The sequence below is a fragment of the Chionomys nivalis genome, chromosome 22 (genome assembly GCF_950005125.1).
Source record: "Chionomys nivalis chromosome 22, mChiNiv1.1, whole genome shotgun sequence".
Lineage (NCBI taxonomy): Eukaryota > Metazoa > Chordata > Mammalia > Rodentia > Cricetidae > Chionomys > Chionomys nivalis.
Genome location: NC_080107.1, coordinates 33219800 through 33241025, shown reverse-complemented (window position 1 = coordinate 33241025; position 21226 = coordinate 33219800). Strand labels below are relative to the sequence as shown.

The 21226-nt window shown below is 34.5% G+C and overlaps 1 protein-coding gene across 10 annotated transcripts in view; it reads right to left on the bottom strand.

The window, feature by feature from the left end:
- Positions 1-21226, bottom strand: part of Gtdc1 (glycosyltransferase like domain containing 1) — a 338560-nt gene that overhangs the window by 179576 nt on the left and 137758 nt on the right. For 9 of the 10 annotated variants that reach the window (XM_057755265.1, XM_057755266.1, XM_057755262.1 and 6 more), the window contains 2 exons: positions 6200-6367; positions 1995-2168 (listed from right to left, as the gene is read on the bottom strand). In XM_057755265.1, the coding sequence (XP_057611248.1) occupies positions 1995-2168; positions 6200-6367 (342 nt within the window). Of the gene's footprint in view, positions 1-1994; positions 2169-6199; positions 6368-15527; positions 15619-21226 lie in introns of those variants that run through there. The other variant, XM_057755271.1, reaches the window with a different exon arrangement.

Here is a 21226-nt window from a genome sequence, read left to right as displayed (position 1 = left end):
GGAAATCTAAAAGAAAAGGGCAAATTTCTTGACATGCATGACCTACCAAAGTGAGATCAAGATGAAATGAAGAATTTAAATAGACTCAAAACCCATAGAGCAATAAAAATGGGAATTTAAAACAAAACTCCTAATCAACCCCCAAAACCACAAACAAACCAAATCAACAATAAACGCCCAGGACCAGATGGATCCAGTGCAAAAGTCTACCACACCTGCAAAGTTAAACTAAAGCAAATATTTGGTAAAGTATTCTGCAAAATAGAAACTGAAGGTTCACAATTTTTCATGGAGCCTCTACTACCCAGATACTAAAACTACACCAAGATGCAACAAGAAAAAAAGGCAGAAAAGAAGAAAAGAAAAAAGAAAATTATAGACCAATATCCTCTGTAAACACAGAAGCAAAACTCTCAACAAACCAAATTCAGAAACGCATGAAAAATATTATACAACAAGATCCAGTCAGCTTCATCCCAAACATATAGGAAAGATTCAATATGGTAAAAGGAAAACCAGTTTTCCCCAATGCAATGACACTGAATATATCATCCACATTCTATGGGCTCCATATGTTTTTGTGCTTTTTGTTTTGCTTGGGTATTTATTTATGTATTCATTTATTAATTAATTCATTTTTATCTTGTTGGTTTTTATTTCTTTTGATTCTTTCTTATATCTTTCTTTTTGAGAAAGAGAGACAGAGAGAACATGAAGTTCACAAAGGATCGGATAGAAGTAGCATAAGGTAAATAATGGGATCAAAATGTATCATATAAAATATTTTTAAAAGTAAAATTTAAAAATTAGATGAGGAGAACTAGCCTAGAGAAGAATCTGGGTCAAGTGAGGAGCACAGAAGATGAACTGTGGATGTAAAGTCATTTCAGATACAGAGCAGCAAATCTTTCATTTTTTCTTTTATTTTCCTCCTTTCCCTTCCCTTCCCTCAAACGCTCCCATATACTACTCTTCACTCTCTTTCAAATCCATAGCCTCTCTTTTCACTATAATTATTACATTCATGTAGGCATATGGGTATACTTCCTAAATATGAGCTGAACAAGGACAACAATAGACACGCTAAAGTGTATGGGGCAAAGTTCTTGAGGCCTCAACACTACACACTATCTACAGACAACTAAGAAATGCTGATGGAGGGGAAACTGTCTTCACCAGGAAAGAACATAACTGCTATCAATTGCTAAATGATCAGCCCTGAAAACATACATAAAACAAGTACTATTATAGAGACTGAGCTATTCCTAAATACCTTTGAAGGATCCAATTACACAACACAAGCATCTTAAGCTGGCATAAGTCCCAGGGAAGAAGACAACTTACTAACACTCCAGGAGCAGTAAAAACAGGTTGTTCTAAGTTTAACTGAGAGTGACAAAGGGCTCTAGACTGCTCCCTTTGCACCACACATTCGCTCTAATTCAAGGTAAGACTAGCAGCAGAGGTTAGAAAAGTGCACAGAGTAACCAAGAAACGGAACAGTTAGTACTTCTGCAACCCAGTAATTCCACATTTAGTTAATTTTAAAGATAACACAAACTGTGAAAATGAAGAAGGAAAAGAAAACTAAAGAATCAGAATGAGACATTAAAATCACCAAGAAAATAATATTTAATACAGATTTACTGAAAGGAGTTACTGTTATATATTATAAACAGTGGGCAAAACTGGATGCAAAAGTTGAGAAATGTGCTTGGCAATTACTTCTGTAACACAAAAGAAGTAAAACATTTTGTGCTACACCCATAGTGTCTACTTTGGTAAACAAATAAACAAGAGTAAAGAAACAAAAAAATTCAATACCTAGACTAATGATTCCCTGATAGGATGGATATTTGATCATCAAAAGTTTTTATAAATCACATTATGGACAGACAGAACTCTCTTCTTATACTGAAAAGTCAAAGTCAGCAAAAAGAATATCAATTTCTAGACACTTGATTTAGGATAATAATACAGTCAAACACACTGACCTGCTCACATCAGGAAACCTGATGGGAAAATAAATAACTTGACACTTGGGTCTGATTATGCTTTCCAGATCCTTAGGTCTGTGATCAGGAATCAGCTTCAGGAATTTTCCAATGGAAGTAAGAAATGATTCCATATTAAAAATGGAATTGAATACCACCACATCAGCCACCAAACTGTAAAGAGAAAAGGGAAATGCAAGTTCATGAAGAGTTATTCTGTAAGCCTAAGACCTTTGCATACTAATCAGACTCTGTGCTCTACCACAGGTTTGCAAGTAGCACTGGACACTAGGTAGATGAGACTGCTGCTAACAGGGATGTCACTTCTTAGAATTCAATCATAGATGGTTGGGTTGCTGGCTTCCGGAAGACAGGCAAGAGAGAAATAAGATAGTTGAATGAAATCAAATAAGATTTCAACTAATGCCTATTTCCCCATACATCATAAGCTTCCCACATTATCACTACCAAGCAGAGCAAGCCCAAGCATGTCTCTATGTGGTCTGCTATGGAAGACAGGTTTACAGCTTCCTCCTCATCTCTGAGGAAACTAACTCCCATAAGGCTTTTCCTATGGGGTCATGATAAGTTTAGCACTATTCAGTTAAAGTCCATTTCGAGTTTTAGCCTTTTGTTTGAAGAAATTTTATTATTTTCAGGTTATGGTATTACATGGAATGATGATATTTCTAAATAATTTAGTTCAGTATTGTAGTATGCTTAGGACAGTCATGGAAGTAGAAAAAATAGTGAAATACATCCAGATATCCATACTATTAGAATTTATTACATAAAAGGAATATATAGCTAACCCCAATCATTGATCTCTAGAAAAATACAAAAGAATTACACCATTAATAATTGATTTTGACAAATGTACTTTTTTTCTTCAGTATTTTTAAAATACAATACACATTGATTAAAGAAAATGTGAAAGCAGGTTTTAGATGTCATAAATAAATGTACCAGTAATTTTCTTAATGGCTATTGCATTGTCTCTAGCACCAATGAACAACAATGGTAACTGTGCATATGCTAGATAAAACCTAGAAGTGTAACATGAATAAAACTGATTTAATAAGATTTGATTCTTGAAAATGTCTATGATGGCTATCTTGGTTTTCAACTGTACACACCTGCAAAGAGGAAACTTCAGATGAAGAAGTGCCTCCATCAGACTTCTCATTAACATTGTTTACATGGCATTTAATTGATTACAGCCCACTGTGGGTGGTACCATCCCCAGGCAGGTAGGCCTGGCCTAAGTAAAATGAGGTCTGGGAACAAGCCAGTGAGCAGTGTTCCTCAGTTTCTACTTCCAGTTGGAGGTCTTTCTCCAGATTTACTGGGTGATGGATTGTGAGTGGTAAGAGAAACCCTTTTCTCCCCAAATAGCTTTGGTCATGATGTTTATCACAGAACATCTTATTTGTTTCACTAATAATTCAGCATTACTGAACAATTCTATAAGAAGGTAAATATGACAAAACAGCTTTATTCCGTCTTAGAAATGATACCTTAATAAGACTGGGAAAAAGCATGCATGTCCATAAGGCTATGACAACATCATAACGAGTAGAGCTTACAGATAAAATATGAGTGCCAAAGATAATCCTTGGCTTAGTTTAAAACATATTCACCAAGACAGACAGCTTTGCTATTATTGGTACACAACAGAACAAAATCCCAACAGAAGACACACTGACTTTCCCTCTAAAACTGCTTTTGCCTGTTTTGTTTGTTGTTTTTTCAGCTATGACATGGTGAAAATTTGGGGGATAGAGACAACAACACAGCTACCACAAAGGAATATCACAGAAGAGTTGACACAAAACTAAGCAATAAGGAAGCCTCACAATAATATACTAAAAGTTGAAGATCGTTCTACAGCTCATCTGTTTGCACCATTTGTCACATATTGTAATAGTGACCAACGGGTCACAATACATAGTTACAGCATGTGTTCATAAGTCAGAGGGTTAGTGGAACCTCTGTCTAAGGTGATGGCTTAGGTCAGACATCTTTAAAATCCAAAAGTGCTACACAGTCCAGAAAGAAAGCTGACAGTGTCAGCAAAAGCAGAAATCAGCAAAAATGCTGAAGACGCATTTGAAGAAGAAGCTGGAGCAGGACTGCATTCTGACATTCTTATTTTCCTCTGGACAACATTTTCTCCCTATTACAAAGCCAAATGATGATGCATTCCAGTTATTTCTCCCCAAGCTTGTCTATCAGTTTATCCTTTTGAGTGGAAGAATGAGGAAAATCATATGCAAGTTTTCAGTCTCTCTCCTTATGAGAAAAAACAATTCTTCATAAAGGATAAAAAGGGGAGTGACCTATTTTCTTTATTTAATATCTGCCTGAAACAGGCACACCACACAACTACTATTAATCTAAAACATTTAGTCTATGTTGTTAAAGATTCACACTGGTCTATAGAAACACACTTTCTCATATTTCCTCCCTGATATGAGCGGGTGTAACTTCCATTAATGTCACACATAAAGGGAAAGATATTTAATCCCTCCATTGTGGTTTCTCAGGGTAATAAAACCATAGAATCTGAAAAATAAAATGGTACTAATTCAAGAAATCACAAGAATATTATCAATGTTTTACATATTAATAAATGTACAAGTGAATTTCATTTTCATATTTTTAAATATATAAAATTTATTTTTATTTTATGTTCAGTTCATTGATTGATGCTTTGCCTGCCTGTATGTCTGAGCGAGGGTGTCAGAAGCCCTAGAACTGGAATTACAGATAGGTGTGGGCTGCCATGTGGGGGCTGGGAATTGAACCTTGGTCCTCTGGAAGAGCAGTCAGTGCTCTCAACCTATGAACCATCTCTCCAGCTCATTTTCATTTTGAAAACATATTTTCCTGTTGCCATTTTAAGATAAAATGAAGTATTTTAATTTCCTATGAAATTTTAGAATGGTTGCTTTTTATGAGACATTTGACTGCACAGTTCCACTGTTTTGATAGCCGTGCTCCCTCACAATTGAAGTGGCTTGTAAAAACGAATGCAGAAAAACATTTACAAAATGCTCAAAACAATTAGTACCATTAGAGCTGTTTTTCTATGTCAACTAAACTAAGGAACAGACTAGCAAGGTCTGTTCAAACACATTATCAATCTCTGTAGCTAATAACTACTAAAAATGGTGTAAAACATGCATGCAATCACTTCTAAATTGATTCCATGTGACTGGCGCTGTGATGCAACAGGATTCTGCAGGAGAGATGGCATGAGGTTGCTAATGAACTTCTTTCAGCAAGCATCAGGAGAAACACTATATTGGAGGAACAATACACAAGGTTTTCACCTTTGAAATGGCAGCTATTTTCAGACCGTCTTTTCAGAAGATTCAGTGGGAGAAGCAATAAAAATCACTGAAACATTACATTTTCTAAAGTTTCTGCCTTAGATGCAACAAAATACACAGACCAAAAATGAAGACTATAACAAAAAATAGGAGCTACAAAAACCCTTGCTCTATTAAATTTTAGCTGAACACACTGAAAGTAGCTGATAAAAAAACTTGTTCATTTTTCTACAATTTAAATAATATTTAAGGAATCAAGGGGTAAAGATCCTTGTCAATAGTTTCTATTTTATTCTGAACGTTATGTAAAACAGTAAGATAACTGGTTCAAGGTACAATTGGATATTTAGTCTATGTATGAATATATTTATTTCACAAAATGAATAGCAGTGCTATTAAAAATCCTGCGAAAATACAAATAATAATATTATGGAAACAATATTTAAACACCTGTACCTGCCTTAATATACTTACAGATTTATTGTAGTCTCCATCTAAAATGGAAAATAAGAGACTGGAAAGATAGCCCATCAGTAAAAATAACATGCTTCAAAATCACGAGGACTCAAGTTTGGACTCAAGCACCCACACAGCAAGCTGGACATCCAGTACCTGCCTATAATCCCAGCTCCTATCAGGACAAAGATATAAAGAGCTCAGGTATTTGCCAGTTTCAAGTCTAGCATAGAAAAACAGGAGCCTCAGACTTAAGGAGAGACCCTGTCTCAAAGAAACAGGCAGAGAAGGAGAGAAGGCACCCATCACCCTCTTCTGGCCTTTGTGCATGCATCCCCCACCCCATAAATCTGTTTTGAGAAAAGGGGGGGGGGTCAGATGGCAAACAACAAATTGTATACAATCTATACCTACCATGAGAGAATTTGATTGTATCCATATTGAAAATCTCTCTCCTGATATTTCTTGACAGGATATACCAACTGGTTTTCATGGAAGTACAAGATCTTTTTCAGTTTTCCCAGATCAGGCCGAAGGGCAGCTAGTTCAGCCAGGTTAAGTACTGAGCTTGCAAAAAGGGTCCTAAGAAAGAAAAAAAAAAAAGGTTTACTGTGCTAAACATCCCTGAAGGTTCACCCTGTGCCATTCTGTTCCCCAATTCTTTCCCTCCTAATATACACATATGCTTGACTTGGTGCCATGCAGAAACAGTCTCAGTGCTGACCTTTTAAAAAGCAACTACTAGGAACTATAAAAGTCCAGGTTTCATTGGTCTCAGCTAAGCTCAGTTTTTGAGGGTCAGGAAGAAGAAAAAAAAGAAAGAAAACTGTCTGGATTGTATAAAAAGACAAGAAGAGTTCTATGTGAAGGACAAAAGGAACCAGGATAGGCTGGATGGGGAATGCATTTGCTGCCAGCCTCAGTGCTCTCGACTCCTTGCAACCAGCAACTGAAGTTCAATACAGAAGCAGGATTGGGACATGCTCATGTTTTGACAAAACCCTTTTTGATTTATGCAATGTATTTATGTAGTGTGTTTTTTTCTCTTTTCATGTTTTCTCAAAGTCCCCTTTAAAGTATCCTGTAATCCTTAGACTTACTACTAGACTGCTGGTGGCTGGCACTAGATATGCAAAACCCCTTATAGAAACCAAATAAAATTTGATAAATGGTTTATTATAGAAAAAAAACTGAAAGTTTATCTATTCATGTTTATAAATAAATCAAAATACCTATTTGTTGTCACTACATATACTTAAATGCCTACTGAGTGACAGAGGCAAGCCTAGAAGAACAGAAATGTTGATCGAGATAGCCCAGAAGGATGAATACTGACTTTCATGGAGACATACACACAGTGTTAAAGAAACAAACATAAAAGGAGTATTAGAGAGTTAGACAGCCTAGAAATGGCTCCCTGATGAGATGCCTGATAGAGACAAAAAAAGGGGCAACACCTGGACAGCTGAGGACATTTAGATAAACCTTTTAGTGTAATTTTAAAAAGTTGAGGTGTAGAAAAACTGAGTTTTCTCTACATTCACACTAGAAGTCAGTGCCAAAGCAGAAACTGCCAAAATGTTTTAATTGCACCACAGCTACAATTGCTGGAGGATGACTTATCATACAAATACTTCTGTTGGTCTAGACTTAACTATGAAATACCATCCTTGTTACTTAAATGATTATTACGACTACAAACACCCTTGTTGAGAAACCAAAGGGTTAACTTGATGTGTTTCCATAATCTGCAGCACAAGCCTTTCACACTAAAGCAATGGTTATTACTAAGTATATACAGTATAAACAGGAATTCAGTTTAACTGAATTAGGTGTAAGCCTTTCACAATAAAGCAATGGTTATTACTAAGTATATGCAGTATAAACAAGAGTTCAGTTTAACTGAATTAGGTGTATGCCATTCAAAGTCCCTTTTCAAGTTCTATATATTAGTGACAGATTTGGAAGAATATTGTTAAGTAAAAGAAAGAACTCATTTAACATTCCATAAACAACAAGTCTATCATCTTAGATATTACCAGCTATAGTTCAGCTGCTACTTTGATACAGGAAGATTTTCTTCTGCATACATCAATACAGTCAAAAGAAAAATGTCAATGATATTTCAGTCTTAACAACTTGACACTACAACACCAACATTTCCTTTAGTGTGCTTAATCATTAACAAATCAATTATATCTCACAAAAAAAAAGTTGAAACAGCATTCCTTTATCTCTATCTACTAGTTAAGTATTTCTCTCTTTTTTCACTTCTTTACTGTTAAGCTGAACAGGCAGCTCTTGGAATTTTAGCTCTATTCACAACCCCAAGTAATGAGAATGGCCACAAAAAGAATACAGCTAGCTACAATCTACAGACTTTTTGCTTTGGTTCAAACTGCCAATTTTTAAAAGTTGGTCATTACATAATGAAAGACATCATTCAGTCAGGAGCTAACCCTCAGCTACCCACGCTCATCTTGCTTCAGGTACCATTTAAGAAATAAAGCCTCATAAGATAAACTTTATCATCCCACAGTGGGACTCTAGCAGGAAAGAGTATAAGGTGAGAACAAAAACCACTAGGAGCAAGATAATTTCTGACAGTTGCTGCTTGAGCACAAGTTAAATTGAACAGTTTATCTCAGCAGGAAGATCTTATAAGGTTTTATGCTTAATATTTTTAAATTAACATAAAGCCCAGAGAAAGCAGTTGGGCAATTGTTCATAAACATGACATACTACAATCTTTGTATAATCTGGATTAGTGCCTATTACAATGCTACTACAGAATTAAGCTGTTTTTAGACCACCAAAGAGCTTTAAATTGCAACTTTTATCTTTGTAAAAGAACCCTATATTTAAAATGTCTACTAAATTCAAATTAACAGCTACATCATTAGATTACCACTTTGCCCAAGTACAAATAAGTTGCTATTATAATTGTTTAACCAAAATAACTCAATGCTGTAAGCACATTAACACCAGTTCATAGATTTCAAATCATGTCCATATACATTCTTTCGCTGTTTCATACCTGCAAAGAATTTGAAAATAAAGGAATTTATTATTTTCTGTTATATGAATAAAAACCATATACTTGTTACTCTCTTTGCTTTATTTACCAAGAAAATGCTGAAATTCACCTATAAGCATGATCTTTGAGATTCTATTTTTGCATCTTAGATAGCATGGACCTGCACTGACATAAACTCATTGTTATGGCCACCATATGTGAACCCTACTGAACTTTGTTTTCTCTACTTGACCCATAAAAATCTTCTCAGCAGGCTTCTCTATACTTGCAATTAGTTACCACATAACAGGAAACAAGATTGAATAGAGATACCAGTTTGGCAGTGCAATTCACTTTTTTTTTAAAGCAATGCTTTTATTACAGATAACTCAAGAGTAAATTGTAATCCAGCATATTTGATTTACCAGGACTAAATTTATTTATATCATTTCTAATCTTTAAATTTTTAAAGATTATAACATAATTCCATCTTTCCCTCTTCTCTTTCCTCCATCCGAATCCTCCCATGAACTCCTAACTCTGTTCTCTTTCAAATTCCCATCCTTTTTTCTTCATTGTTACATACATATGTGTAAGCAAACATGTTTATAACTAAATGCATTCTTAAATAGAATTCATACAGCTTCAGCAGGACTTCTACAAAAAAGAAATTCTTCCATCTGTGTTATTTTAGAAAACACCTAACTCTCACATGTGATTCCTATACTAAATAGCATTACTAATGTTTGTTCTTTTCTTCCATCTTTTGGGCTACTGCTACTTGATAAATACTCTCCAACTTTATGCATTTTTAGTCCCAAGTATTATTCTATGGTGATAGAGAAGAAATAAAACTGTATCATCAACATATGATCAGCCATATAAAGTGATGAGTACTTATCAAAAAGTAAAACTGATTTGTGAGTTGAATTACGTAAATGGGTCATCTTTCTCTAAGCTAACACTTGTTCATTTAGGGGTATGTAGATATAATTACTTACCTAGTTGACTTTCCTAAACAATCTCTTAAATTGCATGGTGAAAATCTAATTCCTCAGATCATAGTAATTAGTTGAATTTCATCTATTGGGCTGTTCAATTCTGAAATGGGACAACCTTGGGTTCCCCCTCCCCACTCTTGATGATTAAGAAGATACATCCCAGGTAAAACTGGGAATTACTAAATACTAAATTACAAATATCACCTATTATCACTCCAATAGAACTTAATCCAACAAGCATCACTCAGCTGTTTTTCGCAAGGTTGTAAACTCAATGACGGATTATGACAGAGAACAAAAGAAAATAACAGAAGAATATAACTAGCTTGTCTAAACAGTGACCAAGGACAGTGCAGCACTTTTCTCAATTGGGAAAAAGCTGAGGCTGAGAAGATGCATGAATCTTTAAAAGACACAAACATAATCCTCTATTTTATGAAGTGACCAACATGAGACTGAAAGATTTTGAGAAAATGATTTGGGTCTTTCATTCTTTTCAGTTTGCAGTAAATATAAATAACTTTTTGCAGACATATACTTTATGCATTAACACTTAACCCACATTATTTTACCACATAAAAAAGTACTTCTAGGCCAGGGCAGTATTGTATGATTGCAATACTTGCATTCGGAAGGCAGAAGCAGGACTACAAGTATTAGGGCAGCTTGTGCTACACAGTGAGCTTGAGGAAGGCTAGGCAATATAGCAAGAAATTGTCCTTCCACATGAAAACAAAAAAATTCTAAAGAATGATTTTTTTATTATTACTATTAACAGGAACACTGAAGTATCTTTAACTACAGCAAGGTTTTTATATTCAGGTACCTAATAAATGTTGGGATTTCCTTTGTATTATTAGTTATATTTATATTACTTTAACTTAAACATTTTACCAAAAAAAAAAATAAGATTACTTTACACACCAGACAACTTTACTACTTTAGGGAGTCATTCGAGGAAAAAAAGAAGAAAAAGAAAAAATAATCAGCAAGTGAGGTGAAGAGGCTTTGCCTAGAGTGATGTCAGATGGTGAGCCTGGAAGCGGACCAGGAAAGGAAGAGAGCTGCTCTAAATGACAACACAAGGGCAGCTAGGAAAAGGAAAGGGTGAGCCTCAAGTCTATGCTGTTCTGGACCTATACCCTTTTCACCGTTTAGATGCTGATTTTTAATCATCTAAAATTAGAATGAACTCAATAGTTTTATGTCAATGGCGCCCATTACAATCGATCCTGAGACATAGAAGAGAAATTATATTAAAAAGCCATATTAATGTGAAAAAATGTTATTCCTCTCATTCATCACATATTTCTTGAGTGATTGAACTATATGACTGCTGGCAAGGATTGTCAAAGGACATGCATTCCAGCAGCCCTTTTTCCAATGAAGAAGTCAACCTACTGAAATCCCAAGGAACTAAACTGAGCACTGGAATACAAAAGAAAGGCTGACATTGAGAATGATAAAAGAAATATGCCTAGTTTGGTCACTGAAAGGCAAAGGCCACCTATATGACTCAAAACTTGCATAAGCAGATAGGTAATGGTCACATTACCAAATCAAGAATAAAAACAAATCACAGGTGTATTAGTACAGGAATAAAGAAACTTGTTTTAGAAATGTTGAATATAAGTAGATGCCAGCTTATAAGTGAGGCCATATAATAGAAAAAAGTTAAAGATTTAAACAAAGGACCTAAGTCATCAAATATATCTGTTAAAGAATTATGTTATTGGTTTACCTTCTCTAAATGTTTCTCCAACATTTTATGTTAGCGTGTTTTCTCCCATTCAAGCATATATATTCTTTTTTGACACACATTATACTTTTTATTATGTACTTTAGTAACCTATGGTTTCCCTAATATAGCACACCTTGAATCTTTCTTATTCCCCATTCTTAACAGTTCTTAATATTCATCTTTGAATAAGTCAATCATTTACTCATTCCCCAGTGACAGTGAGAAAACAAAAACAGCTGATTATTTGTTCAAAGTGTTCAATGTGATGATCACTGATAACATTAAAGTGTTCAATGTGATTATCACTGATAACATTAAAAGAAGCCTGAAAACAACCATTACCCAGAAAAGAACATTCCAATATGAAATATTATGTGTGTTAAGGAATAGTCATCAGCCATAGATTAATCAAGATTTAAGTTACAAATATTTCACATACTAATTATATTAGTTTATGGAACTAAAACAGTATATGAAGTGTTCCCAGAAGACTCTGTAAGTTAGATGTCTTTGCATGTTAATTGACTGGTTTCTTTAACACCGACAATCATCAATCCCCGAAGTGACAGAAATTATTATTAAGTTATTATACATTCCTTATCTTTATACCAAGTTGACTCCCAACTTTTCCCATGAGTTACTTTTCTTTGGATTACATCTTGCATACTTGATTATTAGAATGATGAACTAGAAAATATCTGAAGTATCATTCGAACTCTAAGAAAAAAGGAAGAGGCTCATTGAAAACTGATATCAAATAACATATCCGAGAATTGTTTTGGGTTCTTAAGTTTTATGGGTAATGGTTGTTTACAGTGGGAGCACAAGATGCCTAACTCTTTAGCTAACTTTTGGGATCCTTTCCCTCATATTCGGTTTTCTTTCCCAGCCTTAATACAAGGGGAAGTGCCTGTGTTACTGCTACTTGAAATGCCATGTTTGGTTGAAATCCATGGGAGGCCAGCCCTTTTCTCATCAGAAAAAAAGGAGGGTGTATGGAGGGCTGCATAAGGGAGGTGGGAAGAAGGGACTGGGAGAAGAGGAAGGAGGGGAAACTAAGGTCGCGATGTAAAATAGTGAGAATAATAAACTTTTAAAAAATGTTTAGTGATGTAGTCTATTGTTTTCAACAGAAAAAGCCTGAAGGTGTGAATTCCAAGAAGATGACCTTTTATGTCTTCACTTCAAAGACAAACATTTTTATAAACATTGACTTCCTGAATCCTTCATGAGAAAATTCTAACATAAATTCCTCAGTCTATGTTGAAAAGAGGAAAAACTCCAAAGCTAGTCTTTGCAAGATCAAATAGAATAAACTGAAAATGGAAAGGGTCTGTACATATATTCAAATAAAAAACCCTTTCATTTTAATTGACAACTTAAACAATTGACTTCTTTTTATCAATAAATTAACTAGTAGTTATATAGGTATTGTATAATGTATAAAACACTACAATATAAAATCAGAAATACCTAAAATAAGCATGAAAGTCACAATCATCAGCAGAAAGAATTCAGTTTCCTACTCAATATTTCCATACCAAGTGACTGAGTGTGAAATATAGTAGTCTGCTCTAAGGCAGCTAGAGTTAGTGCCAGAGACAGTACGGAGGCAGAGTTTTGAAGCCTGGGTGCCTAGCTCCAATCCTGCACACAACTTCAAGCTAGAAGTCTGGATGAAAATTAGTCTAAGCATAGAGAAAAACCACTTCCATTCGTTCAATCAAGAAAAAAAGCTATAAGCACTTGTCTTGGTTACTTTCTCACAAAGCATACACACAATGAATATGAGTAAAACTATGAATAAAGATACTCTACATCTCAAGTTATTTTAGTCTTTCAATGCCTACATTGAAGAATCATACAATTGATGGCCATGTTTCACATGGACATATAATGGTAATCCAGTCATGTGCCACCTCAGCTGTGTGAGACATCTAGCCCAAACATGGAAACTTTATGTCTAAGTTGAGTGAACAATCTTTCTTTATCCACCTGTACATAGTCTACAACTATCAGGAAATAAGCAGACTGTAATAAAAGAAGAAAAAAGGAAATACAAATTTGGCCTTTGGCATAAAAGAGAAACACTTGAAACAGGCACTGAAAAACATTTCAGTATACAATGACAGTAAAGTGCTAAAAAATTTGGAGGATGTGAGTATCTACACAAAGAGTAGGAAAAGCTACCTTAGATCGTGAGTATCTACTTTCTATTAATCAAGTAAATATTTAGCATACATAAACACATTTATTTATGCATAGCATATATGTGACCCACGCGCACGTGCGCATACACACACACAAATACACATGCATAAATAAGTCTGTGTAGTTAATAAAAAAGTTAAACTACAGTGACATGCTGTTCTTTATCTTTGCCTTTTGAAAAATGAAGTATAAACAGCAGAAGCTATGCTGACAACAAACCTTTGATATCTCAAATAGTGAAAGTGAAAGATGCCCAAATTTGTTTAATCCCCAAATATTCATGCAGTTCTGTTACTCATTTTAAACATGACACCAAGCATTTGAATGATAAAGCGTTCCTTCAGTAAGGCCTCAACATTCTTATACTCCAGGGGGACAGTTTAGTAAATTTTTCACAATAATAATTCTTTGCTTTGAAAAGCACTTTAAAATACTTTACCACTCCATAGGAATCAGTAACAAGGCGAGATTCTCTCAATAACAGTCCTTGAAAATCTAAGATTGTCACAAAACCTGGGCATCTGGTAACTCTGCCACCATGAAGTATCCATATGGAAGAGACCAAAATGTGTCAAAGTACCCAAAACGATTTTGGATAGTGTAGAAGAAGATAAAATAAATAATTCAGTATCATCAACACTTTCAACAGCAGGTAGTGATATGATACCTGCTTCTATAATGTGCCAGAATCTAACATAAGTGTGTGAGGATGTGTTTGTGTGTGTGTGTGCGCGTGCACACACGCATTTGTGTGTGTGTATGGGGAAGATTGCCAAGAGAATATCACCGTACATGAAGCTAAAACCTACTTTTGTATAGAAGTATTCCTTTGTTACTTTTCTTTGTAGAGATAGCATATCTGAGTACAGATTTAAAGACATACGAAAGAAAAAAATGAAGCCAATGAAAACTTATATTTAAGATAAAGATAGCAACAAATACATTACCTTAGAGTCAATGAAGAAAATTCAGTAACTTAAAATTATGGCTAAATCTATATGTGCAAGAAAGTCAGAAAATGCAAAATTATGGTTCCCTCAACAACTATAACTGTATCCTCATGCATGTATAAGTATTTTGCATTATTGTAATGATGACACATTTCAGCTTTAATATCAGTTTATACAATGTGACTGAAATAAGATCCTTCTGGGAACTATAACTTTAAGTGTCTGCACTTCTGTGACATAAAATCTTAACTGTAAAATCACATTAATATAAGGTGGGGCTCTGCATTTCTGGCATTTCAAAAATGAATACAAATGGTTAGTAACATTAAAATAGAGGAAGGTTGGATGATTTCTGATGAAACAGAGAACAAAAATAACACAAAATAAACATAACTAAAGATAAATTTACCTTCAAAGATTAATTTAAAAATAAAAAATGGAAAAGACATTCATTTAGTGATAAAATAATCTCACTTTGATGTAAATATTAGCTTGTGATTAGAGGGTAATTTCTTTCAACTATATTTTAATCTTGTTATAAATTAAAATAACTAAAATAATTCAATCAACACATATTCCTACAGCTTATCAAAGAAAAAGTATCAAAATGGTCCCCAGATTTCAAATACAGGAGAAATAATAGGAGCCACTTTTCCTTCTTTGCATATGAAATATAGAATGAAAAAATTTTAAATGTAATTGCATTATTGTCAAAAACTAACTATCCATCACGTAGCTGAACTCAGTTCAAATGTGATTCCACAACACACAGCAGCAGAAAACACAGATCAAGAGATGCAGTGAAAGGAGTAATTACACTCACCCAGGGATGAAGGCCTGCAGAACATGGAAAAGTAGAGAGACAAAGAGGAGAGTCAGTGGATTCCGAAGAGAAGTGTCCTTTGTGGATTGCGGGAAAACTCACAAATTCTTCCACGAAAGGGCCTCACAGCAAGAGTGGGTGGTTAAAATGAAGATAGAAGGGCTTGTTGAAAGCCTAGGAAGAAAGGTGTTCCTCCTTGGACAGATGGTTCAAGGAGAACTGTGAAAGGGAAAGTGCATATGAAGGATCTACTGCAGTGCATCTTCAATGCAAGGCTCACAAATTTTTATAGCAATGAAGAGCGAGATGCTAAAGTTTTATGCCACTGTGTATTTCAGAAGAAACAAAAGCAAATTTTTAAAAAAGGAACTTTCAAAAGCCACAACAATAAAATACGAGATATTCTCTAACATCCAGACTACAGTTCCCTCCCTCCCTCATCCTTTTGTATTCAGAAAAGGTTAGGCCTTCCATGGACATCAGTGGAACAAGGCATACCAAAGAAACTGTGTGACACTGAGCTATAAGAGGATTAGAGACTAAAAAGTCCTTTTTTAAAAGTCTGTTTTTAAGAAACTGCTATTATTATGTGTATGATTTATAGAGAAGGAGTATGTACGCCAAAGTGTGCAGTTGGAGGTCAGAGGACATCACTGTGGGGCCCATTCTATTCTTTCACATTACAGAGGTTCTGGATTCAAACTCAGATCTCCTTGCTTACACAGTATTCATCTCAGTCTACTGAGCCATCTTTTAGGTCTCAGTTCATGCTTTTGAAGTGTAATGAATTTGGACAAACTGTGACATTGATAAAAATATGACATTAATGTTGGTATCTGAGATAAAGTAGAGAAATGATTGAGTACTGTTTAGTAAACTATTACATCAAAGTACCAGATGCTATAGAAACATGCATTTTCTTTAAAAATAAATAAATATAATACTAAATTTAATGATTATTGCACCAAAAATATTCGTTACATTTATATAAATTAAAGATTGTCCACTCAATATATATTATAATAGGGTAATGACATATATGGTAATGGCATCAGCTGTGTAGATAACAAAGGTAAAGATCAGAAGAAGGACTCTATCAGAAGCTTACAGAGGTGATAAATGCAAAGTCAGACAGAAAGACTTGGGCATATTCATACATAAGTCAACATTCAGTTAAAGAAAATAAGGGGAGTAAAGTGAAAAGCCAAAATAAGAGACACATATACATTACTATAGAGATAGATTCCTCAGAAGTTCAGCAGATGATCAAGGTGCCAATGACCAGGGGACAGCACTAAATGGGCATTTCTGTTGTGAGGCACAGGTGGAAGATGTCCAAACTTTTAAGAAGAGAATGCATTTTGGTTAAATAATAATAATAACAATAATAATAATAATAAAAGTTTTGATAAAACCTTAACATGTAAAAGGCACAGAAATCCCTGCGAGTACAGAACATAAGAACAACACCTAGCTATTCCCTTTGAACACATTCTCACTGTACATACAATGTCTATAGTCTCTTGCACAAGACAGACTGCCCTACATATACTATCTAATTCTAAGAACTGTAAGTGATATAACATTTCAGTTAACCTTATATTTTTATAAATTACATGCATTAATATTCTTAGAGAAATACATAATGTTTTTAAAAGACTTAGGTTAAACTTGGAGTTCACTTTTTAAGGAATGTTTCTAATCAATTTAAAGTTAAACAAGTTAGGAAAACTTAAGAGGACTTCTTTCAAAATCTGGCTCTTAAATTCATCTGTTCAGTATATAATATATTCAAAAGAATAACTAATATAATTCTGGCAGTAACAACAATGCACATTCTAGGGTTTATATGCTTCTTATATGTTGATGGTTCAGGAATGTGGATCCAAACTTAAACTTCTGGTCAACTACAACAGAAATGTTTTTTACACAGTTTTAGCAAATCAATGCCTTACAGATGTAGAATGAATGTACCTGTGTGTATATGCATGTATATTGATAACTGTTACATTTTAATGTTACTTACATTCTCACACATATTTTGATGAATTAATGAATGACAATTAATACAACTAAATATAACAGATACTTTTTGCAGTACTTGCTTGATAAATGGAACAGAAAATTTTTAACTGTCCAGTCTCTGTTTTATTTATGGTGAAAATCAAGATGCTGATTTGTCTATGTCATAAAAGAACTTAAAGGATAAAGGATGTAGCTCCACAGAGAGCGTTTCCTAGAATGTTGAAGATCCTGGGTTCAAAGCTCATAATAAAAAATAGTAATGATATTTCTAACATTCCATAGGCTCCACATGTGGTTTCCGAGGCCTTTTCACTCTGTACCCTATGCATCCATTGAAAGAGACTCCTTATATATTTCTGCACTACCTGTGAATGAAATATGACATTCCATTCTATTCTGAAAAATACTTTAGCTCCTAACAAGCCCACCCTGATCATCATGAATCACTGTATTTAATCTTCACTTACATCTAACTCTTCACATAATCTCTGGCATGGCACTGTATATTTCTTTTGCCTTTGCTTCCACCATACCTATTAAGCTCTCATTCTTCTTTCCATTTAAAATGCTAGGTGACAGGTGTTTGACAAGTATTGATTTAATGAATGGCAGCTTAATTTATCACTATTCCTATTCCCATCCCCTAGACCTATTGAAATGATTTATCTAGCCATATTCCTAATACAAATATTTCCCATGAAAACTCAATCATCCTGAAATTTCTCAACTGATCTTCCAGTGTGGACCTGCAGTGTTCCTGTTACCTGAAAGTTAGTTCTCTATTTGCCACAGCAAATAAATACCTAAATAAAATACCTACCTAAATAAAATGTCATTCTTTTACACCTAGTATATTAACATTAGACACCTTTGGCCAACAATTCAATTAGCAACTTAAAAATGGGACACCATCTGCAATTTTTAGTTGGATTGTTTCGTGGGGGCATTGTTGTTTAGTTCTATGTATATTATAAATACAAAGTTTCTGTTAGTTGTAGAGGAGGTAAAGGTTTTTCTGACTCTATAAGCGGCCTCTACCTCAAATGACAGTGTCCATTGCTGTTTATAACATTTTTATGTTCATGATGTGCCACTTATTAGCTGTTAGTCATAAGAATGCCTATGTTATCAAGGGCTTATTGAGAAAATCCTTTCCTGTACAAAAACATTTAAGATTATCCCTTCTGTCATCTTTCTCATATTCTGTACATTGTGCGTTTTGTTTAAATCCCTGGTTTACTGGGAGTATACTTTTATGCAGGATAAGACATAAGGATAGTTTTGCTCTTCTAAAAGCAGCTATCAATTTCCACCAGCACTGCTTGTTGAAGAAACTATCTTTTCACTAATGTTTATAATCAGTATCTTTATTAAAAATCAGGTAAGCATGTAAGGCTTATATTTTAGTCCTCAGTTCTAGTCCATTACCAATAAATCTGTCTTTATACCAGTACCATGATGCTTTAATTACTAGAGCTCTATAGTAGCTTGAATACTGAGATGGTGATAGCTCCAACCTGGTGTAGGAGGTCCTTGTGTTGTTTTTATTGGTTAATAAAGAAACTGCTTTGGGCCTCTTGATAGGGCAGAACTTAGGTAGGCGGGGAAAACTAAATGGAATGCTGAGAGAAAGGAGGCACAGACAGAGGGAGACGCCACAGATCTGCTGGAGATAGATGTGCTGAATTTGGAGATAGATGTGCTGAATTTTACCCGCAAAGCCACTGCCACGTGGCGATACACAGATTAATAGAAATGGGTTAAATTAAGAAGTTAGAATTAGACAACAAGAAACTAGAGCTCATGGGTTAGGCAGTAATTTAATTAATATAGTTTCTGTGTGGTTATTTCAGGGCTAAACTAGTGGGCAGCTGGGAACTAAGCATCCCCTGTCTCTTGCTACCGGAGGTAGGTGGGCAAGAGAGCTTGCCCTAGGAACACAAGAGTTGAAGACCTGGCCCTGTCAATCACCAGCTGCAGTACAATGGAGAGTGAGCCCTGCATCCTGTCTGAGGGGTACACTAGAACTTACACTGTTGGTCCTGATGCAGGTGAGGAAACCCTGAGGGCAGGAGGGCAGGACAGCTGACCTTGCCTCCCCTCATCTGTCATGTGGTGGCAAAGGTGAGGGAAATATGGTCTCTACCCCTCACCCCTTGGGGGGGAGCCCACTGTCAATGCTGTGACAGAGGACAGAGGCCTAGAACTAAATGACTCATGACAATGAACACTTGGAACTGAAAATTAAAGGACTAATGGGTGAAGCCATACCACAGCTTCCACAACAAAATTCTTTTTCTTTTGTTCTTTTTCCTTTCTTCTTTCTTGTTTTGCTTTATAGGTCTGGTTTGGTTTTGGGGTTTTCTATTAAATTTTGTTTTGTTTTGGTGAGACATTGCAAGAGCAGGGGCAGATGTAGGGGGATAGGAAGATGGGCAGGATACAGATACATAATATGAAAACTACAAAGAATCAATAAGGTTTTATTTTATTTTAAATTAAATAATTTTTAAAAAATTTTAAAAATTAAAATTTAAGAGATGAATTTTAAAATGAATAACTGCTAAACATGAAAGCTAATGCTATCACTTATAATACTATGTTCTAAAAATAAGAGTTTTTTTTTGCATTTTAGATAGCTTACCCTTCATCTCTAACATGTAAATATATTTTATAAAATATAAATTATACTATATGTGTCATTTTTGAAATATATTTTTTACTTAGCATTCTTAAGTGTATAACCAAATCCTTAAACATTTTAGAATTATTTTAAGGGTTATAAAATTAATATTCTACTATATAAAATTTCTATAATTTATAAAACTGTTTCTACATTATCAGATAATTGAATTGCTTTTCAATTCTCACTTATAATGTTTTATTGATAATTCTAATCATTCATTTATCAGAAATGATAAAAGTTCTCTGAAACATTCATATTTACAAACTAATACCTTAGCTCACGGGTACCCCAGACAGTGTCTGGAGAGATGACATTGCTATCCTGCAGACAAACCAAAATGACCCTCAGCCTCAGGTCTGTTTTGTGAGGCCTCTGAGGCTCATGCATCACAAAGTAGGTAAGCTGGAATATGTTTTGGTAGTTGGTTTATATCATAGTTGAGGAACCCTGTGCTTAGGGAACCCAAATCCTTTATAATGAGATACAAACCAACGTGCACAACGCTTTATTAAAGTCTTATACTGAATAGTTACAAAACCAGGTATCTAATTTGAAAGGGCATACTGTCTTTATATCCCAATGCTGTTTGTTACTCAAACTTCTGTGACAAGAGTTTAGAACCAAAATCAATCAGTGTTTCTGTGTGCAAGACATAAAATGTAAAGAATCCAAGAAGAATAATTTCCTACATTCTTTAGGATAACTATGTTAAATATGAATACTGAACTTCTTAATATAACATACTTTTCTCAGAAAATCTGAACTACTTCTAAGAAGATTCAAGCTATTCTCCGTGGTGAACCTTTTAATTATCTACTATGTTCAGAAGTTTGAATTGACCATGTCTTTTGTATATAATGATGTTTTTAATTTTCAAATTAATTGCTGTCTTAAAATATTGTCTACCATTACAAAAATTCTAATTTTCATTATCTCACTGGTATCAAAATAATCCCTCTTGAACACAGAAAACAACAAATACAGATGT